The 26,453-nt window shown below is 42.4% G+C and overlaps 1 protein-coding gene across 1 annotated transcript; it reads left to right on the top strand.

The window, feature by feature from the left end:
* The first annotated feature begins 915 nt into the window (after positions 1-915).
* Positions 916-25,560, top strand: LOC310986695 (sortilin-like). The gene is made up of 20 exons (XM_083972736.1): positions 916-1,265; positions 6,429-6,491; positions 7,027-7,100; positions 9,316-9,418; positions 9,508-9,669; positions 9,880-9,953; positions 11,858-11,907; positions 11,988-12,115; positions 13,240-13,384; positions 13,480-13,635; positions 14,359-14,471; positions 15,274-15,376; positions 15,493-15,661; positions 16,456-16,640; positions 16,731-16,920; positions 17,058-17,174; positions 17,386-17,494; positions 21,604-21,716; positions 22,262-22,388; positions 23,210-25,560. The coding sequence occupies exons 1-20, from the start codon at positions 993-995 to the stop codon at positions 23,222-23,224; spliced, it is 2,469 nt and encodes an 822-aa protein (XP_083828862.1). The 5' UTR covers positions 916-992; the 3' UTR covers positions 23,225-25,560.
* The last annotated feature ends 893 nt before the right edge of the window (positions 25,561-26,453 follow it).

Below are 26,453 nucleotides of genomic sequence, written 5' to 3'. Positions count from 1 at the left end.
CTTAGCCGAACTGGCTGCTGTGTCAACACATACGATTATATAGTTTATCACATAGACCACTGGTTCTCAACGTGGGGTCCGGTTGAGAGGGTTCAAGGGGGCCCCCAACTTTTTCTTGAAATTTTAAATTTTTTTCTAGAATTTTTTTTTTTTGAGAATTCTTTTTTTTATTTTTAGAAATGTTACCACTTTTTCTAGATTTTGTTTTTTTAATTTTTTTTTACGAGAAGATTTTACCACTTTTTTTTTCTAGAATTTTTTTTGAAGAAATTGTAACACTTTTTTTCCAGAAATTTCTCTATAATATTTCCAAAAATTCACACCATTGGCCCTAATTTGAATGTACAAAACTTTATTCAGTCTCGGAACAAATATTCGTGTATTTCTGGTGTTTGCTTCAAAATTTTGTCCAATGGGGGTCCATGGTCTAATTTGTGTCAATTTAGGGGTCCTTGATGTAAAAAAAAAAAAAAAAAAAAAGCTTGAGAACCACTGACATAGACTATTTCTGTGTGTCATACTTCTTGACAAAATGTTGTATATTGATAAACACTTAAATATGTCCGCAACTGCTAAAGTTATTAAGTGAACTTAAAGGAGGACTATATGTATTTATATATATATTTTAAAAAGCCTATTATTGTGGATTTTTTCAGTTTTATGTGATAATAAACATCCCAAAACTTATATTTTCCAGTAATAAACTCTTCTCCCCCCCTCTCTGCGCGGTCTTTCCACCAGGGGGCAGTTTCACATCAGAAAACATTTGACATCTCCATTGAGGAAGATTCCCCCGCCGACCAATGGGAGCGCAGGTTATTCTGGTCCCGACCAATCAGGAGCCACGGTGGAGGGGCCGTGATTTAAGATGCTTTTGGGGATGAAGGGGGGCATGTGGAGCCAACTGTTGGGCCACATAAGTTTCTCGCCGAGTTGAAGTCCAAACTTTTTTTTTTAGTGGGTTAGGGGAGAGAGAGAGTCTCCTGGTGAACATGTTGTCCGCACTTTGCGCTGTGTTGCTCGGCCTGATGTGGTCCGCCGCGCCGGGCCGGGGGCTCCGGGTCCGGGGGGGAGAGGGTCTGTCAGGGCTGCACCATGGGCTGCACGGGCTGCACGGGGAGTTTGGCTTGGATGAGCCTGAGCCACATAGTTTAACTTTGGAGAGGTCCGAGCTGTCGAAGCGCAGCGCAGCCGGACTGAATGGACAGACGACGTGCACAGCTCTGGCCGGAGTGGAGTCCAGCCTGCACAACAACACCCACACTGTGAGTGACTGCTTCTGCTTCTTTTAACACGAAATTAGTGCAGAGTAAAAAGAAGGGGAAAAAAAGAAAAGAAAACCCCTCTGAGGAGGTGAGTGGTCTCTGAGCTGCTGAGGCTGGAGATCCCACTGTAACTAACTAACTAACTATCTGTCTGAAATCAACATTAATCAGCTGGTCCAATGCAACCTGGTGGTTTCACTGCTGCAGGTTGGACTGTTGAAATCCTGCAGTTCAAGCTGACTGAAGGTGAAACGATTGAGCATTGATCGATTGATCGATTAGTCGGTCTCCTGAGCTGTTGCAACATATTTTCCCCAATATTTTATGGTTAAAGTCCTTTTTTCCCCAAACTTCATTTGTAGTAAAATGAATAAATCTGTGTTCTGTGGATAATGTCATTTGGAGCTGCAGGATTTCACAGGCCAAATTATTAAATGCAAAGTAACTGATAAAAGGAAAATAACTATTTGCAGCCCTAACAAATGCCCCATGTTGTTGTGCTTTACAAGAATTTGTTATAAGGGTGGAAAATAAGGAACCATTTGCATTTATTGTGCTGTTAATTTTCCAAATTAATTGTTTCCTAGACCCAAAGATAGTTCTTTAAATTTGACTTATTTTGTTATACTGGCTTAAAATACTAAAATATATCTAATTTATAAGATGCAGGCAATGATTGCATAAATTGTCAAGTTTTAGTCTATAATTGTGGGGGAAAATACTATATATACTTTCTTCTAATAGATCAGTCAGTCCAGGTCAGGGCCAGGAGGCCTCGTGTCAAAGGGTTATCATCCTTCCTCTGACTGAATAATGAAGGATGGAAACATGTAGATACTGTATGTCCTCCTTCTGTTTGCCTCGTTTTTATCAGCTATAATCAATTTGAAATAGTGACATTGCGATATCAGGCCTCGATTGTGAAAGCGAAGCGATTCCTCGAAATTTAGAGCCACAGAATTCTTGGATGATGTGAGCGTTTGATGATGATGATGAGACAGACCTTCCCTCTCTCCTCGTCTCCTCTGTCCTTAATCGCTTTCACTCTTTTCCTTCCCCTCCTCAGTTTTTTTTATCCCACAGTAAATTGAGCAACACCTTCTTCTGTTGTGTTGAGTCTGCACATGTTGTAATAGGAAGCACAACAAGAACAAGCCCCGATGTCCAGAGGAATGTTCAAGAACAACAACTTGGTCCAAAGCTACAGAGAGAGAACTCCACAGGACAGTCTTGTCCTGTTTGTGTGTGTGTCTATGTGGGTGTGTGTGTGTGTTTGTGGTGGACGTTACATCATTTCTGTGGCTCAGACACCTGGACGAGCTTCTGAGCATGAAAGCGATTCGGCGTGCTCACACATACACACACACACACACACTCACACACACACCAGACTCCTCCCGTCCCCTCTGGGCTGCTCTCCCTCACAAACATTCCCCCCACTTTTTACTTTTTACTTCTTCTTATTACTTTTTTTAGGCCTGTTGATCCTGATCTGAGCCCCTGTGTGGACCCGAACTCTGACTTTTCTGTTATCAAACACTCAGACAGACGTTGTACAGTCTGTATTTTTAATTTGCTGTGTCCACAACAAGTCTAACCTCCTCTTAACGCCGCCGCCTCCTCCTCCTCTTCTTTTTCTTCTGCTATTTTAAGCCTAATAGACTACACAGGAAGTGTTCTGTCAACCAGCCAGACTTTGCTTCATTTTCCCTTTTTTTTTTGTATGTTTGTGTGAGGTTGGTTTAGCAGCCGACTCGGTCTGGTGTACAAACTCTCTTGCTGTTTCTCCTTCTCTTTTTTTTCTCCTCCTCCTCCTCCTCCTCCTCCTCCTCCTCCTCCTGACTCCATCCCCATCCTCTATCCCCTCCGGCCAAAAACACGTGGAGAAAAAACATGTTCTTTTTTTTTTTTTTTTCAGGGTGAAGCGTAGCTGGGTCACAGCCAAAGCTGCTGCAGCACCAAGAAAAGCAGCAGCAGAGTTGATGTACCTCACGGTGAAAGGGAAAGAGAGAGTGTGAGAGCAAGAGAGAGTGTGTGACGGAAAGTATGGGTTTGTTGATATACAGAGAGAAACGTCCAATGATATCAACAAACTAGTGAAAATGGAGACGAACTCTAACATATCTCCAGTGCAAACAATCCCGATATAGATTCAGAACTAATAAACAACTTTAAATGTTGAGATATAACAATTTTTTTTTTATCAATCTACTAATAGATTTCATCCAAAGTGAATCTGCATAGTCGGCTCAAGGCCTCTAGCTATTTCTCTGGACAACAGTAATTGAATGGACATTAATACGACCCAGCTTAGTCCGGCATCAGAGGACCGGTCCAAACAGCTTTGTGTGTGTGTGTGTGTGAGATCAGAGCCGAGTCTTTGACCTCGTCCTCTGAAGTTTTATGTGTGTAAACACGGCCGAAGCTGAAAGGTTAAAACCCCCGAGCGGAGGGGGAATATAAGGAGCTCATTGTGCCGGGGGGGTCTGACCTCTGGGAGACGACTTCACTGTGAGTCTGCATGTATGTATGTCTTGTCTGTGTGTGTGTCCGCTCATGTACTATATACGCAGCAGTGCCACACGCATGTCTTGTGTTGTGCAGCTTTTTTGTTGTTGCTTGCAGCTATTGAAAGCTGAATGTACCGACACCCCTTGAATGCCACGGCGTCGTGATCCGAGCAGCAGAGAGAGAGGGGGGGGGGATTAAAGATGGCTTCTCACAGCAGATGTGGACGCTTAAATTCAGCATGTGATACAGCATGAGGTCATGTCTGGTTTGTGAGGCCACGTCCACGTCCGGGTCAGACATTTATCTCTTTTGTTTTATTATTTTTTTCTTCTGACTAATATATATCTTTTCCTTCTCTTCGTCGTCTCCCTCTCTCCTTCTGTTATCCCCATCACAGAGCATGACAGGTTAATCTGAAGCTTTACATAAACTCTCCATTTCCCAAGCATTAATCCGCACGATCTTGATCTGGGGCGGCTCCGTAAACAGCAGTTTTCACTCAGACGCAGCTTTCTCAGCCTCTCTTGACTGTGTGTCAGTCAGCTGACCTGCTGCCTTTTTATAATGCAATTGTTGATTGTTTGGGTTTCAGTCCCACTGAACTGTAGCCAGTCAAGTCAGCACTTTGTCCAGTCGAGGAGGTTTCAGGGGGGGGGAAAACAGATGTGGAAAACACCCCCGCTGGTTAAATTTAACACAGGTGTACAAGCAACTGGCAGAAACATTTGCAAAAGAAAAAAAAAAAAAGAGAAGCTGATCCTGAGACAAGACACAACATGAAACCCGTCGACCTGCAGTGACCTCGGTGGCAGAATCAGGTTTTTTAAATTGGATTTGAGGAGGTCACGTTTCTGTTGGTCCTCCGTCCTCGCACAGCCTGATGTTAATCTCCTGTGTTTGTACTTCTTTTATCTTCCAGGATGATTTTTTACCCTGTTGATCCTTTCTGCCTGTTTGCATTGTTTGCTTTCTGATTCCTCTCAGATTAGGTGGATTTCCTCTGATGCAGTGCAGGATATATTCAATATGGCAGAGGCAGATATTGTCTGATTTTCATTTGGTAACATATATATCTAACATGAACTCCTCTGCTCCTCCTGTGCACGACTAATTACTGGAAAATAAATTAATCAACATTAACATTCATTCAGATTTGAAAATGTAAAATATATGCATCTATTTTCCTTCTCTGAGATGCATTTAAATTTAAAGGGATAGTTCAGCATTTTGGCAAATTGGCCCATTGCCATAATCCCTATAGTTTTAGGAGTAGGTTCGTTACGGAGTTGTTTTCGAGGTAAATTCATGCAAAACCACTGATGTGCGTTCCCATCAGGGGCAGTTTTTCAGCAAGCAGTCTCTGTATTTGCCTCTAAAACAACTCTGTCTCGTAACGTTGTGTTATTATCTCATAGCGTGGTGGTGGGTGTGATTGTTGTGCAGGTCACAACTTGTCCACCAGAGCGTTTTGGAGTTGTTGGATTGTGTATTTGATGAGTTTTGATGAGGGAGCCATGAGCCTCCGTAGCGTAGCTCTGAGCAGCTCGGGGCTCTGCTCCGCCGTTCTAAAAATAGCTTGCACTGACAATTAAAGGTAACAAACCTACTGCTAAAACTATAGGGATTATGGCAAAGGGCCTATTTGCCAAAATATTGAACTATCCCTTTAATTTGGACTTCTTCTAACTTCCTCTTCCTCTCCAAGTATTGGTTGGTCGAACATCACTGAACAATGGGAGTATATCCTGACCAGCAGACTGCACCGATGTCTGTAAAGGAAGAGAGAAGTTGTCAAACAGTGATCAAGATATGGAGGAACAGACGGATGCACGGAGGCTCTGATGAAGTAATTTGTGTAGAGCTGAGATGCAGAGATGGAAAGTTGTGTTCATTCGACTTGGACATGCTGGGCCACTTTCCACTGGACCTATTTACAAGGAGTTTTCCAGCAGGCGGACCGGGGCCCTCTCTTGTGGCTTTATAGAGCCGTACACACACACAGACTCTGCAGGACTGGGCTCACCTTGTAAACACCTCTGCCCCGCCTGCAGAAGAAAAAAAAAAGGGGGGGGGGGAGAGAAACCTTCCTTCCGTCTCCAAACAATGTGAGGCTGTCGCTTAATATGTCACTCAAATGACCAAACACTTGAACGTCCTTCTGCATGAATAGACAGGAATGTTGTTTGCAGTCAGGGAGCGAGTTGAGAAGTAAAAGTTCACGTCTAAACTCGTTTTATTGTCGGAATAAAAGGCCTTCAATCTACATTCGCTGCGTGAGTGTGTGTGTATATGAGTGTGTGTGTTCTGGCTGTGCTCGGGACAGCATCAGTAATTGTCTTGTTCTCCGGCCTCAGCTTTGTCATTGAAGTGGGAATGTAGGTCACACATGCAGAGTGCATCCAAATGGCCGAGTTACTTTGGACAGCAAGGACAATTCATTCTGTCCTCTGGGCTGCCGACAGCAGTCCACACAGTGCAGAGAGGAACAGAAACAGAAACACACACTCACTATCTGGTGTTTTGGGTTTTCAGGAGCTGAGTTCTTCACTTGGAGCGAGTGATAATGCACCGGTATTTCAAATATGCAAACATGGGAGTTTGACAAGAAACATTTTTACTTAAAAAACATCCTTTTCTGTTTGTCTTTTGCAGTTCACCTTCAAAGTGAGAACCATGGGTTCACTGTCGCTGGCCTGGGTTGGAGACGGATCAGGGGTGAGCTTCTTTAAGTCGAGTCAAATCAAGATACTTTATTAATCCATAAAGGAAATTGTAGTGTCACAGCAGCATAAAAAAGTATAATAATAATAATAAGACTTTATTAAGGACAAATCCAGAGGTCCATAGTGACTAAAAGTACATTAATGCAACAATACAATGTAAAACAAACATCGATCACAAAACATAGCCATCATTATCAAGCAGATGTTGTCACAGAGGGACAGACATAATAAGTCCTCACGTACAGACTGGAGCGCCAGTGGCTCCACAGTCTTGAAGAGAACCGTAAACGAGCTCTTCTCACCACATTGCACAAGAACAAAATGATGTCATTTCTTGAGGCCGACAGCCTGCACATAAATTTATACATGAGATTGCGTATTACAGCTGAGCAGTTTGGCTTCCCAACATTTACAAACATCTCGCTGGCACTGCACCATCGGGGAAGCTTTAAAAGCATCCTCATGCCATCGTTGTAGGCCACATTTAGTCTCTGCATAATATAAGATTGTGAATCTCTTCTCTCCAGGTGCTGCTGGTGTTGACGACCTTTCAGGTGCCGCTGTTCACGATGCGCTACGGTCAGTCGAACCTCTACAGGAGGTGAGTGTGAAGCGTCTGATGGCCGATAGTCCTCTAAACGGGAACGGAGAAGTGTTTCCCATCAATATGTTCTATATGTGGTAAACACTTCTCCATACTCAGATCATATTGATGGTAAACACTTCTCCATTCCCATTTAGAGGGAATGCAGAAGTGTTCCTTCTTCCATCAATATGTTCTGAGTAGGGAACACTTCTTCATTCCCATTTAGAGATGAATGGAGAAGTTCATCTATATGGTAGCGAGAGGGTTCTGGGTTTGTACCCGCCGGTCTTAGGCCCTTCTGTGTGGAGTTTGCATGTTCCCCCCGTGCATGTGTAGGTAGGCCACTCCAGCTTCCTCCCACAGACCAAAGACATGCAGGTTAGGTTAATTGGCGACTCTAAATTGCCCATAGGTATGAGTGTATTAAAAAAAAATTAAAGGGATAGTTCACCCAAAATTCAAATTTCACTCATTATCTACTCACCCTCATGTCGACTAAGAGCTGTGAGAATTTTCAGAGTCCTCCGTGCCTTCTCTGAGTTACGGGGGGGGGGGGGCAGCAGTATTTGTCCATACAATGGTTGTCAATGGATACCAACTTTCTTCGTCCAAAAAGACACACCAAAAAACATCAAAATACCTCCATACTGCTCGTCTGTAATGTCCCTCTTGTATTGAAGCCCCGACATGAGAAATTGTTCCGGAAAAAATTAAAGGGATAGTTCAACATTTTTGAAAATTGGCCCATCGCCATGATCCCCCTAGTAATAGCAGTAGGTTCGTTACCTTTAATTGTTGGTCCAAGCTGCTTTTAGATCGGGGGAGAAGAATACCGAGCGGCGCAGCTACACTACGGAGGCTAATGGAATTTCTTGGTTTTGCTCATCAAACTCAGCAAATACACAACCAAAAAACTCAAAAACGCTGTGGTGGACAAGTTGTGACCTGCACATTCACCACGCTATGAGATAATAGCAGAAAGCTGCGAGATGGAGTTGTTTTAGAGGCAAAGTCGGACTTTACACTCTAGACGGCTGCTCGGCGGAGTGATTTCAAAAGCGCCTGTTTACTGCAGATACGTCCGTATACTACGGCACTGGCTGAGGTGCGCACACTGTGTCCCTCCGACCAGTGGTTCACTGAAGAAAGTAGTTCCGAGTATTTGCTTCACTTCTCTTAACTTTCCGCTATTATCTCATAGCGTGGTAAATGTGCAGGTCACAACTTGTCCACCACAGCGTTTTTGAGTTATTTGGTTGTGTATTTGCTGAGTTTGATGAGCAAAACCAAGAAATTCCATTAGCCTCCGTAGTGTAGCTGCGCCGCTCGGTATTCTTCTCCCCCGATCTAAAAGCAGCTTGGACCAACAATTAAAGGTAACGAACCTACTGCTATTACTAGGGGGATCATGGCGATGGGCCAATTTTCAAAAATGTTGAACTATCCCTTTAAATAAGTCTATATTTTAAGCTTATTTGTAGCGGAAGCTCCCAGTGTCTCAGTTCACTGCTCTTCCTGTGTCAGTGCAAATCGACCGGTGGAACAATTTCTCATGTTGGGGCTTCAATACAAGAGGGACATTACAGACGAGCACTATGGAGGTATTTGGATGTTTTTTGGTGTGTCTTTTTGGACGAAGAAAGTTGGTATCCATTGACAACCATTATATGGACAAATACTGCTGCGCAGACCCCCCCCTTAACTCAGAGAAGGCACAAAGGACTCTGAAAATTCTCCCAGCTCTTAGTCGACATGAGGGTGAGTAGATAATGAGTGAAATTTGAATTTTGGGTGAACTATCCCTTTAAGAGACCACTTCAAAATGATCAGTTCCTCTGGTTTTACTATTCATAGCTATGTGTTTGGGTAAAATGAACACTTTTGTTTCATTCTATACCCTACTGACAAAATTGCTCCCAAATTTGAAATAAAAATATTGACCTTGGCTTGTATAATGCAAAGAAAACAAGTTCTTACTCATTTTAAAACAACACAACACTACTTTTTAACTCTTAGGAAGAGTTTAGAAATCAAAATTGGTGGAATAATCCCAATTTTTAAATCACAGCAGTGTTTTTTTTTATTTATTTATAATCTTCCTTATAATTAAATATGACTTGGCTCAGGCTCCAGTTCACTCGTGACCCTATAGTGCAGGATCAGCGGTATAGAGAATGAATGAATGAATGAATGTTCAGAGTATCTAACTGTAACTTTGTCTCTGCGTCAGTGAAGACTATGGGAAGACGTTTAAAGACGTGACTCAGCTGATCAACCACACCTTCATCCAGACAGAGTTCGGCATCGCCATCAGTCCTGACCACTTTGGGAAGGTGAAAAAGAGAAATGTTGTGTTGTTATTCTTTGTTTTTCAGTGTGAAAAGACGATAAAAATGTTGTCTGAATGTTTTTTTTTCTTTAGGTGATCCTGACCGGTGATGTGTCAGAAGTCGGGGGCTTTCGACTGTTTCGCTCTCAGGACTTCGGTCTCACATTTGTCGCCACAGATCTGCCGTTTGAGCCTCTCATTCAGATGCTGTACAACCCCGGAGACTCCAACGTTCTTCTGTCACTCAGCCTCAAGGTAGCAGCCTTCATCTTCCACAAACTAAACCCTGCACACATTTGTCAGTAGAAAAGAACCGTGAACTAAACTGAGTGACCTTCCTCTTTAAATTGTTGGACTTTGATAAGAGAACAATCGACTTAATGCTCAATTAAACATTAACCGAAGTCAAGGGTTGATTTTTTTTTTTTTTTTTTTTTCTTAACTGATGAAGTTTTTTCCCTCCAGTTGGACCTGTGGCTGTCTGAGGACTTTGGCGCCACCTGGAGGAAGATCCACGACAGTGTGTGTTTGGTCAGATGGTGAGAATTGTCAGTTTTGTGTGAAAGGACCAGTGTGAAGGATTTAATGACTTTTAACAGTTTGGTTGAAGATTGCAATGACTTGGATACCATTCCCCTCGCTCGTCCCTTTCCAAGCGTGTAGGCCAAGCTACGGTGGCCCCTCGGGGTCACATAAAAAAAGCTAAAAAGCCGTATCCAGAGCCAGTGTTTGGCTTGTCAATGCTCCGGGCAGTGTCGAAACGTGGCAGTGCAGACTTGGCCAACTCATTTTAAGTGAACAAAAACACAACAATTACTAGTTTCAAGAGATGACAACATCCGTCCTTTGTCTATTCTATAACACTTATCTATGCAGGGTCACGGGGGGTGAGGCGATGCAGCCAATCCCAGCCAGCGTAGAGCAAGGGCAGTGTGCATCCTGCAGAGGTCACCAGTCTATCACAGCACCAACAAGCAGAGATAAACAACAAAATCACACAATACTGTGTCTGTGGACTGTGGGAAGAAGCTTGAGAACATGCAAATGTAATGACAGCATAATTATGAATATTATATCACATTTCTGCCCATAGATCCGCCTTAATCTCGCACGCAAATGCTCAAGATGGTTCTGCTTGTGATAAATATGCAACAGCTGGCACCATAAAGAACAAACACAGTAATTAGGGACTGTAAGAAAATTAATGGCATGAGGAGGGAGGGTCAATTTAAAGTCCTGAAGCAATGACAGCTCTGTTATTAAACTATATTAAATGAGCAGTTGTTACCACTTCGCATGTTGGGTTGGGTTGTGCTGAACATGCATTGTATTATATATTAACTGTTAATGATGCACTGACACGGTGAAGTTTGTTTAAGTGTAAAAATGGCACTCCTTCATCATCATCATCATCATCATCTATAAAGTGCACTGTTGTTCTAAGACAGCATGTTGGTCTTTCTAGCTGCGGGTCCATGATACTGAGACTTAATTGTTGTGCTCTGTCTATGGAAAAATCAGTAAACAGTAAATCTCATTAGAAAAGGATGAAATTAAATATAGATCTGGGCAATGGAAAATTTGCAGACACATTCCTCCTCCTCCTCCTCCTGCACACTGCCCTCCCTCCTGCAGAAAGAGAAGATACATTACTCTCTACCCTTCGCAGACCCCACCTCTTCTAATCATTTTCATACGGTCCCTTGATAAATATCGTTCTACTTTTCACATACGTTTTTCTCGTAAGTAAGTAAGATCGTCTTGTGTGTGCGATCGGTTTATAGCGAGGAAAAAAAAAAAGCACATCAAAGCGGAGACATAAAAACCTGCCTCCACTCCACTCCACTACAGTACATGTTGCATCTTTGTCCCTGTTGTTTGTCCATTGTTGTTATTCCAGCTGTCTCTCTCTCACCGCAGCTCGGATCGCTCTCCTGACTCCGGGTTTCTTCTGAGCACCAGAGTTCACATGAGGTTGCGGTGTCAGCCTGCGGTTGTTAGCGCTGCATTGTGGGAACATTGTGATAGCTCTGCGTGACCACAGCTGTCGTTTAAGGGCCCGGACCTAAATTGACTGCAGAGAGCGAAGGGAGCTGAGGCTGCTGTCAAAGTGAATCATGAGTCAGCAACGGCATTCTTATTCAGCCCACAGTCCTTGAACCAGCAGAAATCCTTGCAGTGTGAAAACCCTCGTCCCATTTGGCAGCGAACAAAGCCAGAAAGACAGAGAAAAAGAGAGAGAGAGAGAGTGCTTGGAGTGCAGCCTGGTGGTGAACCTTTGCTCGCACAGCACTTAGAAGAAACCGCAAAAACCTAATCTGTGATCTCTACAAATTCCAAAAGTGGATTTACATTTGAACTCAGACAACTCTCAGATTCAAAGAAAAAAAAAGTGGATTCCCTCCTTCACTGTTTCTTTTTTTTTTTGCTCTCACACACACAGGGGTCCAAAGAACAGCATCTATTTTACTACTAACTACAATGGATCATGCAGTAAGTGAAGACACTGTAATAAATCCGCATATATAAATCCAGTTAACACATGTAGTAACTTTTTTTTTTCTTTCCGTCAGATGAAAAAGGGATGTTAGAGCTGAGGAGAACGTCAGACTACGGCCACAGTTTCAAAACCATCGCGACAAGAGTTTTCTCCTTTGTGTTGGGAGGAAGATTTGTTTTTGCCTCCATCATGACGGGTGCAGTAAGTGTGCCTGAATTTCTGCTTCTTCCCCCTTTCATAGTTTAAAAACACAGCATATGTGTGCTTCTGTGAATCTTGTGCATGTGTGTGCATTATAATATTTCCTTATGGCCAGAAATGGTAATAATACATAAAGTTACTTCCATTTTTAAAGGGTCAGGTCACCCAAGTTTGAAACTACATACGTATATTTTATCATTACATGTCCATTCAAATAGTCACAGGGATAGTTCAACATTTTGGCAAATTGGCCCATTGCCATAATCCCGATAGTCATAGCAGTAGGTTTGTTACCTTTAATTGTCGGTGCAAGCTATTTTTAGAACGGCGGAGCAGAGCTGCAAGCTGCTCAGAGCTACGCTACAGAGGCTCATGGGATTTCTTGGTTTCCCTCATCAAACTCATCAAATACACAATCCAACAACTCCACAACGCTCTGGTGGACAAGTTGTGACCTGCACATTCACCACGCTATGAGATAATAACAGAACGATACGAGACAGAGTTGTTCTCGAGGCAAATATAGAGACTGCTTGCTGAAAAACTGTCCCTGATGAGAACACGCATCAGCGGTTTTGCATGAATTTACCTCAAAAACGACATTCTGTTATTATCTCATAGCGTGGTGAATGTGCAGGTCACAACTTGTCCACGAGAGTGTTTTGGAGTTATTGGTTTGTTTATTTGATGAGTTTGATGAGGGAAACCAAGAAATCCCGTTAGCCTCCGTAGCGTAGCTCTGAGCAGCTCACGGCTCTGCTCCGCCGTTCTAAAAATAGCTTGCACCAACAGATAACAAACCTACTGCTAAGACTATAGCGATTATGGTAATGGGCCAATTTGCCAAAATGTTGAACTATCCCTTTAATCACTCAATTTACTCCTGATATTAACATGCAATATTGGTATCTAAATGAGACAAATTATCATGGTGTTGGTGTACAGAGCATGCATCAGATCAGAAACTTTAATAATACCCACTTGTTAACTCCTTTTCCTTCCTTTAAATGTAGGCTACAGTCAGTAAATAGAAAAATATGCTTCTTTTACTTGTAAATTTGTAAGCGAATGTTAATACAAATTTTTAAAACAGTATGTTTGCCTTGTGTGTTTGTGTGTGTTAGGGAACGGAGCGTATGATCCATGTGTCCGTGGACGGAGGAGAGGTGTGGAACATGGCTCAGCTTCCCACCGTCAACCACGAACAGTTCTACTCCATCCTGGCAGCCAATCAGGACATGATCTTCATGCACGTGGACGATCCTGGAGGTGAGAAAGGACAGCGATCCCCCATAGTGAAGAGGGGTGTGGATGTAATGGTGTTAAATGACATCATTGTGTGTGTGTGTGTGTGTATGGAGCAGATTCTGGTGTTGGAACCATCTATGTGTCAGATGACAGAGGAACCGTGTTCTCCAAGTCTCTGGAGCGTCACCTCTACACAACGACAGGAAGTGACACGGACTTCACCGTCATCACTTCACTCAGGGGCGTCTACATGACCAGCGCACTCACAGAGGGTGGGTCACCGCATTTTATACATTTTTATTACATATTTCAGCCAGTCTTTTTTCGTTGTTTCCGTTATAACTATGTTTTAAAGCAGAAGTGAGTGATCCGGTCGTTTTCGCTAATGCTGCGTTCCAGGCAGGCTTTTGAAATCGTAAATTACAGCTTCAAGTCACAACTTACGACTTTGTAGTGTTCCAGGCAACCCACTCGTGTTTTTCCGACCTGTTTTACCGGTGAAAGTCACTATAACGGCCACTCGTAACTTCCGAACGGTGAACTCGTACCAGATCGAACTGGTACCACTTCACGGTCGGAAAAATACGAGTTTCCTTGAACGCACCATAACAGTCCTCGTCGCTACGTCACCACATTCACGGCGTTCCTTGGCTGCACACACAGCCCTGCATGCCGTTCTCTCTCCTCATTGGATAAAAACTGTAGGATACGATAAATGTTTTCTCTTCGGCTCAGAGCAGAGCAGAGTGACTGAGAGACCCGTGTTTCAGTCCAAACACTATATAAGTGATTGCTGTCGGAAGATATAACTATTTAAGACTTATATTAACACAAATAAATCACTCACTTCTGCTTTAACTTTGCAAATCTCAAATGAACATGCATCTTTGAATGCATCATTTAGAACCATAGAAAGCCTGTTTCTGATCTCTGTAGCTCTAAAAGTTAAAGTAAGTTAGCAGCTACTGCAAATGCAAAATTAAATTCTGTTGCAGACGGAGCAGTGGAGACAGTGATCACCTTTGACCAAGGAGCAAGGTGGCAGACACTACGCAGACCTCAGAACAGCCACTGTGACACTGAGACGTCCACCAACAGGCCAAACAGAGTACGTTTATAAGTTTATTTACTAGGGAAAACGGTTCAGGGATTACTTCAACACACCCCTACCTCATGATGTGGCACTTCCTACATCCTCTATGTAGGAAGTGCAAGTATCCAACATTTTAGACATATTTATAAGTCTGAAAAGTTGAAAAGTATAATAGGTCCCCTTTAAAGGGATAGTTCAACATTTTTGGCAAATTGGCCGATTGCCATAATCCCTATAGTTTTAGGAGTAGGTTCGTTACCTTTAATTGTTGGTGCAAGCTATTTTTAGAACGGCGGAGCAGAGCCGTGAGCTGCTCAGAGCTATGCTACGGAGGCTCATGGGATTTCTTGGTTTCCCTCATCAAACTCATCAAATACACAATCCAACAACTCCAAAACGCTCTGGTGGACAAGTTGTGACCTGCACATTCACCACGCTATGAGATAATAACACAACGTTACCAGACAGAGTTGTTTTAGAGCTAAATACGACGTTCTGTTATGGGGAAACCAAGAAATCCCATGAGCCTCCGTAGCGTAGCTCAGAGCAGCTCACGGCTCTGCTCCGCCGTTCTAAAAATAGCTTGCACCGACAAATAAAGGTAACGAATCTACTGCTATGACTATAGGGATAATGGCAATGGGCCAATTTGCCAAGATGTTCAACTATCCCTATAGGTTACCTTCACTCTTCACTTTTCTTCAATCTGCACTCAGTCATAGGTTTGTTCCCAGGCCTGTAGTCCTTTGATCTTTAACAGAGTCTCTGCAGTGACGATGTGACTTTGTACCAACTCCTCATCTCTGTGTCTTTACAGTGCAGACTTCACATCCACGCCTCCTACAGCACCACCATGAAGATGAACGTCCCCATGCTGCCTCTCTCACAGCCCAACGCTGTGGGCCTCATCCTGGCTCATGGTATGAAACACACTGACACAAACGTCTCCTCATCCTGATTCATTTTCACTTCATGGCTTTAAAAATATCCCATAACAACAACACCACCACCACCTCCTTCTTTCTCCTCTCTGCAGGAAGTGTTGGAGATGCTGAGTCAGCTCTCTCCCCTGACGTCTACGTGTCTGATGACGGTGGCTACTCGTGGATGTCGGCCCTCAGGGGCCCTCATCACTACGCCATCCTGGACTCTGGAGGGCTGCTCGTGGCCGTGGAGCACAGCAGCTCACCTGTCAACCAGATCAAGTCAGGATACCTTCTCTTATCAGATCAATTCAATTCAATTCAATTCAATTCAATTCAATTCAATTCAATTCAATTCAATTCAATTCAATTCAATGTTATTGATAAAGCGCATTTCATGCACAGGACAAACTCAATGTAGGGTTAGGGGTTAGGGGTCCTTAAGAGGGTTCAAAATTTTACCACTTCTTACTGGCATTTTTAAACTTTTTTATTTTTTCTTGAGAATGTTACCACTTTTTTTTAGATTTCCTTTTTTCTTTCTTTTTTTTAAAAACTTTTTTTGGATAATTTTTACCACTTTTTTTTTCGAAAATTTTGCCACTTTTCTAGTTTTTTTTAAAAACTTTTTTTGGATAATTTTTGACCACTTTTTTTCTAGATTTTTTTGTTCCTTTTTTTTGAGAATTTTTACCATTTTTTTCTAGATTTTTTTTTAAAACTTTTTTGGGGGGGAGAATTTTTACCACTTTTTTCTAGAAATGTTTAAACATTTTTTGAGAAATCGTACCACTTTTTTCCATAAACTTCTTCACACCATTGGCCCTAATTTGAACGTACATTGACTAAAAAAGTAATGTTCTTCAGTCTCAGAACAAATATTTGTGTATTTCCGGTGTTTGCTTCGAAATGTTGTCCAATGGGGGTCCGTGGTCTAATTTGTTTCAATTTAGGGGTCCTTGATGTAAAAAAAATTTGAGAACCACTGTATTAGATCATTCCCTTCACAGTACTCTATTGTTTTTACTTTAAAGCATCTATCCGACCTCTCACTTCCTTCGTTGTGTCCCCGTCAGGTTTTCAACAGACGAGGGCCAGTGCTGGCAGACGTACAACTTCACCAGCGACCCGCTGCACTTCAGCGGCATGGACAGCGAGCCGGGCTCCCGCTCCATGAACGTCAGCCTGTGGGGCTACAGGAACGACTACAGTGGGTGGGTGGTCATCACCGTAGACTTCAAGAAGATGCTCACCAGAGACTGTGAGTGTGCAGGAAGAGGAGATGGAGGAGACATTACAACGAAGTGTGTAACCTTTACACTCAAGCGTGTGTGTGTGTAAATGTGTGCAGGTACAGAGGGGGACTACGTGCAGTGGCTGGCTCACTCTGCAGACCCCAGTGGGTCTCATGACGGCTGCGTGCTGGGATATAAAGAGACCTTCTTTCGCCTTCGGAAAGACTCGGCCTGTTGGAACGGGAGGGGCTACGGCGTCACCAAGAAGATTTCCCCCTGTCCGTGCACAGTGGATGATTATCACTGGTTTGTTCCTGTTCTTTCCTGTTTACACCCTGAGACAAACCACACACTAAAAACACATCTACATTTCTATTTTTGGTTTTGATTAAATGTCTTGAGAAAGAGTTACACATCCAGTTTAACCTGTCTTTGTCTTTCAGTGACTTTGGATACTACAGACCAGTGAACAGCTCCGAGTGTGTGGAGCAGGAGGAGCTGAAGGACCGTCCCCTGGAGTTTTGTTTAAATGGGACGACCGAGCAGCTACAGACCAGCGGGTGAGGATGTCGCTCGCTTTTTTTCTTCTTTTTGAAGAAATCTGGCAACAAAATGTAAAATTCAAGCTGCAGTTCAGAAGTTTTCTATGCACAACAGTGTCGTATGTTCCCGTCTCTATTTGCACGTTTCCCTCCCTGTGTCCCTTTTTCTTTCCATTGAAGTCGGTCCGGTCGTACCTTTCATGGCTCTGTCTCTTCTAATCCGCATCAGCTACCGGAAGATTCCTGGAGACCAGTGTGAGGGAGGTTTCCATCCAGACAGGAAGGAGACTGACCTGAGGAGGATGTGCACCAGCAATGCCCTTTATCCAAATTCTCTGGTCGGTTCTGCTCACGCTGAGAAAACTCTTCATCTTTGGGCCCGGGCGGTCACCTCTGATTGTTTTTACAGTTTTTCTCTGTTGGTTTGGCTCATTTCTCTAAACAGAAGTTACATTCTCAAAACTCTAAGATCATTTGGCAAAACAGTGATACAGTTCAACACCATAGCTCACTTGCAAAAACACATCTCTCTCTCAAAACAGTTCACTCATGTGTCAAAACTAAATTTCCATCTCATACAAATACTCAGTGCCCCCAAAATGCATCGTCCCTTTGGCAAAATGTTTAGATGTTTTGTCACTATTGAAATCTCATGTCCACCTCTCAGTCTTAGCCCAGTCCTTCATTGACAATAGTTATTGTACTAGTTTTATATTTTGTCTGACAGAATACAATTGTGTATAAAACTGAAATAAATAAATAAATTAATACAGGATTTTAGGGTAAGAGTAGCCTATTAGGTTTGACATCACACATTGCACTCATAGTGTCAGGGAACAATAGCCATTTTTATTCACATGTAAAGTAACTTCCATTCATCAGAGTAAAAAGAAAATGTATACAGCATAATATACTATAATCAGGGATGCAAACAGCGCGCCGAAAAGCGAAACTCGCTTTTTTCATGACCAATTAGGTGACTTGTGTGAATCGTTCAGATCCGAAGAGTTTTTGTTTTTGGGAGGGGGGGGGGGGGGGGGGTCTCAGCGTCTCAGCTGGGGGGGGGGGGGGGGGGGGGGGTCTCAGCTGGGGTCAGTAAAATGTTTTTCTAACAGGCTGACAGTGACAATCACGTGAAACTGAGGCGAACTCATTCATGGTTGTCTCTGGTTATAGCACATTATATAGGCCTATATGTCCATTACACACTTTTAGGCCTTAAAATGTCTTAAATTTGCTGAATTATTGTGTTCAAGACTTAAATAAGACAGCTCTTAAATTTTCGTATGCCCACCATGGGCGAGCATTTCGCTCGCATTTGCCCCTAAAAAAAAAAAAACATGTGTGAACCAGGAAAATCACAAAAAAGAAAAGGCACAACCTGCGATTGGTCAAAAACTACAAATCCCACAATCCTCTGCTCTCAACAATAACAGTAGTTAGTGTAAGTAAGGGAGAGTGGAGCTGTCGGTGAAAAGAGGAAACAACGCCACGTCTGGTCCTGTTCTATGTTGTTCGTTCACACCGTCACCGTTTATTCGTTACGTCCGCGGTGTAAAAGGCCGTGACGCAAAGACGCGATTAGGCGCGAGACGCGGTAGACGCGACTTTTTTTTTTGCGACGCAATACACCCGATTCTTTTATGGCGACGGGACCCTCGCGTCTTCGTCTATTTCATCGTGTTTGGTGGGAAGACCCAAAGGGGCTTCCCACTCAAAACAGTTCACTCATGTGTCAAAACTAAATTTCCATCTCATACAAATACTCAGTGCCCCCAAAATGCATCGTCCCTTTGGCAAAATGTTTAGATGTTTTGTCACTATTGAAATCTCATGTCCACCTCTCAGTCTTAGCCCAGTCCTTCATTGACAATAGTTATTGTACTAGTTTTATATTTTGTCTGACAGAATACAATTGTGTATAAAACTGAAATAAATAAATAAATTAATACAGGATTTTAGGGTAAGAGTAGCCTATTAGGTTTGACATCACACATTGCACTCATAGTGTCAGGGAACAATAGCCATTTTTATTCACATGTAAAGTAACTTCCATTCATCAGAGTAAAAAGAAAATGTATACAGCATAATATACTATAATCAGGGATGCAAACAGCGCGCCGAAAAGCGAAACTCGCTTTTTTCATGACCAATTAGGTGACTTGTGTGAATCGTTCAGATCCGAAGAGTTTTTGTTTTTGGGAGGGGGGGGGGGGGGGGTCTCAGCGTCTCAGCTGCAACCCAAAGGGGCTTCCCACTCAAACACGAGGAACGCTTTTTTTTCGCGCGAGCTTTTACGCGCAACCAAACGCGAGATACGCGAGATACGCGAATTAGCGCTCGTTTTCACTCGTTTCAAAAAAAAAATTTCACTACAACAATTTTTTTTTTTTTTTTTCTTTTTCAAAGGAGGTTAAATCGAAAGCAACTGGACTTAGTTATTTACTTATTATAACTAAGTCCAGTTGCTTTCGATTTAACCTCCTTTGAAAAAAAAAGTCTAGGAAGACGTTTCACCTCTCATCCAAGAGGCTTCATCAGTTCATGTAGCATCTGACCAGGCTGGGACTGGTCCAACTATCTGGTCTGGAGACTCAGTATAAGTCCAGTTGCTTTCAATTTAACCTCCTTTGAAATACTATGACCTGGACAAATGAGAATATGCACAGGCCTACAACAACATTTCTGCTCTCACCAACCATGGTCGAGGTCACAACGCTGCGCTGTAGCTGCTCTGGAAGTCCGAGACGTCTGAGGCCAAACGCCGTCGCTTCTGGTCCATGAGGCGAGTTCCGGGCTGATGAGCTACAGAGACTTTAGAGTCAAAGAGGAGCAGTGCGTCGCTGTGTCGGACTGTTTGTTTGGATTTAATGAAGAAGCTGCACAGAGTCAGGTGAGCAGAAGCTGCCCCCCCTCACCGTGGAGCCGCTGCTGTCTCACAGCCGCCACCGACCCCTAGAATAAAACACCACCGACCCCTAGAATAAAACACCACTAAGCCGTGGACGGTCGCTGCGTGGATAAAATGCTGACAACCAAAACAGCCGCCACCAGGTCACTGACTGGAGAGTTTTAAAGTCGGCACATGAACGCAGCTCAGACCGGCCGGTGCCTCAGCGCGGTGATCAGCAGGACGCTATAGCCTACCCAGTACCGGCCAGCTCAGTACAGAGGGGGGGGGGGGGGGGGGCGATAACGTGACGCACAGTATACTGTTATGAGACACATTATGCATCCCAACTGTCTTTTTTTTAGAGGATTTTTTTACCAAGAATGCGCCCAAAAAAATCATGATCCAGGGGCCAAAATTCGAAACAAATATATATATTTTTTTAATCACAATTCTCATTATTCTCCTGATGTCGGTTTAATGTAAACAGATTGCGCTGATATGCGTCATGTGACAGCGGGGCAGAGCTGCAGCTGCTGTGCTGTGATGGACCTGATCAGACTGGTGGTGGTCCACAGTCAATCAGTCCCAGAGCCTTCCTATTCACCTCCAATGTAGACGCGACGTGCGCGCTCGTTACCCAAAGCGGCGCGTATCCGCGTGCATTCGGTGCGACGGCGCCGCCGTTTTTCCCCCCGTGCATGTCCGTTGCTGTGTCAGGCAGGTGTCTCCCACGGAGCTCTGCCCCGTTTCAGAGGTGAAGGAGAGACGTTGCCTCCGCGATGTAGAATGTGTTCAATTAAAGTGAAACTAACACATTATATAGGCCAGGCCTATGTCCATTACACACTGAATGGGATGTTAAATCCCATGTCTTTATTTCTTCAGTTTATTTTAATAGTAATAATTATGACTAACATTCAGTGAAGACCTAAAAATCAGTATCTCCAAAATTGAAATATTGCAATGGTTTTTATTTTTTTTAAAGCATTTTTAATATAGAAATGTTGGCCTTCTGAAAACTGTCCATCTATATGCACTCAATACCCCCCCCCCCGACAATTCCTCTCTTTTTTGGTCCTGCCCCGTTTGCATCCCTGTATAATATAAACACATTATGAGTAGCCTAAAGTGCTCTAAATAAATATATGGTATTCATGGTAATATGTCCTTAACTAATTTTGACTAATTGAACAGACTTTTATGCATGTGATGACTTATAGAATGAAATGAGGCGGACGTGTTTTGGAGAGAACAACCATTAGACTGAGAATCAACTATCAGTTTAGATCAACAAGATCTATTCTCTTGGAAATGCAGGCTATCTGTACTTAATCATTTGCAAAGATGTACAAAGACATTTGCAATTTGACGAAATGAATGAGAAATACAATTCTGTTGTGAACAATTGCCAAGTGGTTTGGAGGTTTGTCCATGTTGTTTTGAGAATGTCATTTCTGTTTTGAAAAATGAGCCGAACCAACGGAGAAAAACTGTAATATAATGTCGCCTAAACATCTAAAAACATTCCCGTTTCTGTAACTCTGACTTAAACAGACTGAGACCAGCTCACCGAACGCTGCCGTCATAGTGATGGTCGTCATCGTGGTTCTTCTGTCGAGTGCCGTCGCAGGCGTCTGGCTGGTGAAGAAATACGTCTGTGGAGGACGGTGAGTTTTTCCCGCTTGCACCAGGAATCAGTTTCTCCTCTTGTTTGTGTCTCTTTATCTGTTTATTTAAATGCGACAGTGCACATTAATGGACAAAAACTTGTAAATGCACCGGATTATAGCAAAATGCAAATGTCCGTCCGGAGTCCCCATAAACATAAAAACAGTTCAATAACAGTACACATTACACATAATAATGGAGACAACACAAAAAGACAAAAAGGCAACTATGACAATGAAGAACATATTGGCAAACACATTCCACAGGTAGGAGGATCGTAAGAGTTTTTGTTCTCTGAGATAAAGTGCATAAGTGCTGGGTTAAAGTGACGAGTGCTAAAGTGCAAGAGTGCATAGGTACCAGGTTGTATTGCACGATGCCCTAAAGTGCACATCAGTTTAAAGTGCCAGGTTGATGCCCATTACACCCAGTTGCACAAGCAGAAGTGTGTAGATATTGCACAAAATGTAATAATACATAATTGTATTATGTAAGTAGCCTACTACTAAAACCAAAATGAAATCTGCTCTCATGTCCTCGTCAGGTTCCTGGTGCACCGGTACTCTGTGATGAGGGAACACGTTGAAGCCAATAAGATCGAAGGGGTGGATGATGTCGACCCTCACTACATGGAGACAGGAAAAGCACAGTACAACGAAGATTCAGATCAGGTGTCTGTCATGATATTGTCTAACGTTGGCCCCTTGTGATTATTCCAGTGCTTCTCAAACTATGGTGGGGAATAGCGATATGACAGGTGGGGACACGCTGACTTACACCACTGTGGCCAGCTATTGTCACTGGTCACAGGAATTATCATGTTTCCATTTCGTGGTGTCAGCGTATAGTTTTTCTCTCTCCATTTTCTGTTTTCATATAACATTCCTTATTTTGGATCGAGAGTGACCGAGCTGCGAGAGAAACACCGACGGCCAGTGTTTCTCTTGTGGCTCGCTCGCTCACGTTTCCGATTTTGCCTGTAGGCAAATGTGAAATCAGGTGCGTGCGATTTTTTTTTTTTTACCTACGGGCAAAAACGGAAACCAGTCGGTTAGAAATAAAGAGAGGAAAAACATTATACAGGCCTATATAGTATGTCCAAAAGACTTTGTCCCGTGAGTGAAGGAGGATTGGATGGTGGCAAAGGTTAAGTAATGAGGAAACTGTCACTGTCAGCCAGATAGATAGACAGACAGATAGATAGATAGATAGATAGATAGATAGATAGATAGATAGACACTTCACAGACTTCGTATTGGACAAACAAGATGTTACATTTGTAAAAAGTCATTTGTTGATTATAAACACTGAGCACCATACGCCCTAGTTTCTGATTATGAAATTATGACGTGACCTAATACCACCCCCACCCTCCCTAAGGTGGGGCTTGAAAATCCAAGGTGGGGAATGACCAAAAAAGTTTGAGAACCACTGGATTATTCAGACTTTGTAATGAGGCGTTAACTCAAATGTTTGTGTCTCCTCCTCACAGGACCTTTTAGAGTAAGGCTCCTCAACGCAGTGCCTGCTGGGCACTCCTGTAGCTCCCACATGCTGATTAACATCTGCTTCTCACTTCTCGCTATCCCCTGGTGGCTGGAGGGCTCAGCAGCAGCAGCAGCCGCAGCAGCAGCAGCAGCAGCAGCAGCAGCAGCAGCAACAGCGGGGCGACTTCTCATATTGTTTCCTTGTACCAGTTGAGGCTCCCACAAAAAAACAGCAAACCGGTGGATTTTCGGGGAGGAATAAACCCAGCGCAGAGCAGAGCAGAACAGAACAGGATGAAAGCCTCTGGGTTCCCTGCAGAGCTTTTGTTGTTTCTGTCACAAAGAGTTCTGTGAAGGCCACTGAGTCTGAATGTGAGCTCTGTACGTTTCCTTTTTAACGCCGACCCGAGAAGCGACGGCCTTTTCATATCGTGATGCACTGTGCAGAAGCGCGATACGACTTGGATAAATATAGGCAGGATATAGACTGTGTATATATGGCCTTACATTAAATAATAATGAGAGCTAGGGAACCAAGCACCAGAACACAGAAACAAAATAATCGCCAGTATTTTAGCTCAGAGATGTTGTCTGCTGTCAGTTAAGTAGTTTCTTTTTTGTTTTGTTTTGTTTTTTTGTATTCAACAAATTTAAATGTGCAAGATACAGTTCTGTTGTGCATGGCAGGCCATTTTGAACTTTTATTTTGAAAGTTTCACCAGTAACTCAACCAAGGCGAAGACAACTCAACTGACTTTTCATGAATTCATTGGGTAGAAATGAGCAGTTTCTATTGTAATTGTGCAATTGTGTAGATGTTTTTATGAATGAAAACTGACCCGATTAATGAAAAAAATCCTATCAGGCACTTTGATCATAATAATCTTTCAACACACAATTATTCTTCATTTTTAACAGTAATCACAGTAATACATTTTACATTAAGACTATTCTTTCTTATTTCACATTATTTTAATTATAAAAGGTAAAATGTTATATAATGATTACAAATGTCTGAATGGTTCAGTCCTATCATTCACATTAACATTATAGTTTTTATCGAGTCTAACTAAAATGAAATCATATCCAGAACCAGACTAGTGCTCACTACAGAACATCTTGTAAATGTTTTAAAAGTAAAAATAGTGGTTTTAAGGGTGGTGAAACTTTTATAAGTGAATGTTAAAGTGTCTGCCATTGTAAAGACATACAGTGTAAACAGTTATATATATATATATATACAGCTTCATACAGCCAGTATCTTCTATTCCCTTGTATGTGTGGTGAAAATGAAAGACTTGAATTATTGCCAAAGCACTTTTTTGCTTAGTTGTCTAATTTTAGAGATGAGGTTACGAAGGTGAAAATTAACCTTATCCCAGCATTATATGACGGTAACACTAATGCAAACCCTTTACTTGAACTTTCTGATTGTTTTTTTGTTTTTTTTCTCAACTGGTTGCACCAACATGTTGCTGTTGTGTTGTCTTTATATCAATACCAATATGCTTCCTTTTTTTTCTCAATGATCTCAATGCAGATGCAGGCATAGTAATCAAGTAAAGAGCATGCTGCCCTTTTTTCCCCCTTGTTACTAATATGAAATTAGTAAAACTACAAAATGCCTTGTCCAGTCAGTTAAATATCTCCAGATATGTATCCATAATTGCCCTTTGAAGATACTATCAGGCAGCATAAATAATCTAAATAATAATCTCACAGATGTTGTAAAATACCCATAATAACTACAGACCTTCAGTTTAATATATGTGTGTATGTGTGTGTGTGTGTGATGGTCACAAAGGATGTTATTCTGCTCAGTGAGTTAGTTTGTTTCCCTGTAGATGAGGTGTTGGCTTGCTGTCGTTTCTGTTGTCTGCAATGTGAGAACTGTACCTTGTGACACATGCAGGGCTTATGGCCAATGCTTGTCTTCTCCAGCAGAGGCAATAATATCCCAGCGAATAAGCTATTGTAATAAGCTGGCCTAATGTAGAGGCATATTCTCAAGGACTGTTGGGTGGGAAATTCATTCATATGCTTGATGCTTCTTTTATATTTACACAACTGTCAGTAAGAACAAACCCAGATATTTTACTGGATTTAATGATTTATTTTATTTTTATTTTTGCACTGTATCTACAGAGCTGTGAAAAAGTTCAAGCATCTTTTCCTCTGATTTTTGTAACATACGAGGGCCACGACGAGTTGTTATCTTCATTCCAGTTTGGTTTTCTTCACTGTTTGCTAGGATATCAGAGATGAGTGTCTCTGAATTAAAACTGTTCTGTAGCGCAAATGTTTTATAACAGTGTTTGCATTTATTGAATGAAAAAAAACACTCTGTTTTACATCACCTCAGGTGTGTTTGGGTTTTTGATGATACACAAATGGAACAATATTTAATAAGAGTTTAATCTGAATCCAGCAATGAAGAAATAGGCTAAGTATTTAAAGGGACAGTTCACCCAAAATTCAAATTTCAAATTTGTCCAAAAAACATCCAAATACCTCCATACTGCACGTCTGTAATGTCCCTCTTGTATTGAAGCCCCGACATGAGAAATTGTTCCGAAAAAATTAAATAAGTCTATATTTTAAGCTTGTTTGTAGCGGAAGCTCCCAGTGTCTCAGTTCACTGCTCTTCCTGTGTCAGTGCGAATCGCGCCGGCGGAACAATTTCTCATGTTGGGGCTTCAATACAAGAGGGACATTACAGACGAGCACCATGGAGGTATTTGGATGTTTTTTGGTGTGTCTTTTTGGACGAAGAAAGTTGGTATCCATTGACAACCATTATATGGACAAATACTGCTGCACGGACCCCCCTGTAACTCAGTGAAGGCACGGAGGACTCTGAAAATTCTCACAGCTCTTAGTTGACATGAGGGTGAGTAGATAATGAGTGAAATTTGAATTTTGGGTGAACTATCCCTTTAACATTGTATGTAAATGTAAAAAGCACATGCACCCATTACCAGGCTGTGGCTCCTATGAAATTATTCCATCACTTGTTCAATATATTGTTGGCACTGTTGTACCCATGGGAGGGGGAAGGACACCGTGTCCTTCGTCCTGCTGTAACAGCAAAACAAAGCAGCTGTGCCAAGGTAACCAACAGGCACTATGAAATAACCAGACAGAAAAGATTTGGATTGGTTTCTCGTAACAGATTGGATTACAAACACAGCCTTTCCTTAGTAGTTAGCAAATACTTCGGGAAAACAACATTTTGGTGCCATTAAAAAA

This window comes from Trachurus trachurus, assembly GCF_905171665.1.
Source record: "Trachurus trachurus genome assembly, chromosome: 5".
NCBI classification, from domain to species: Eukaryota; Metazoa; Chordata; class Actinopteri; order Carangiformes; family Carangidae; genus Trachurus; species Trachurus trachurus.
This window is presented reverse-complemented; position numbering and strand designations above follow the sequence as displayed.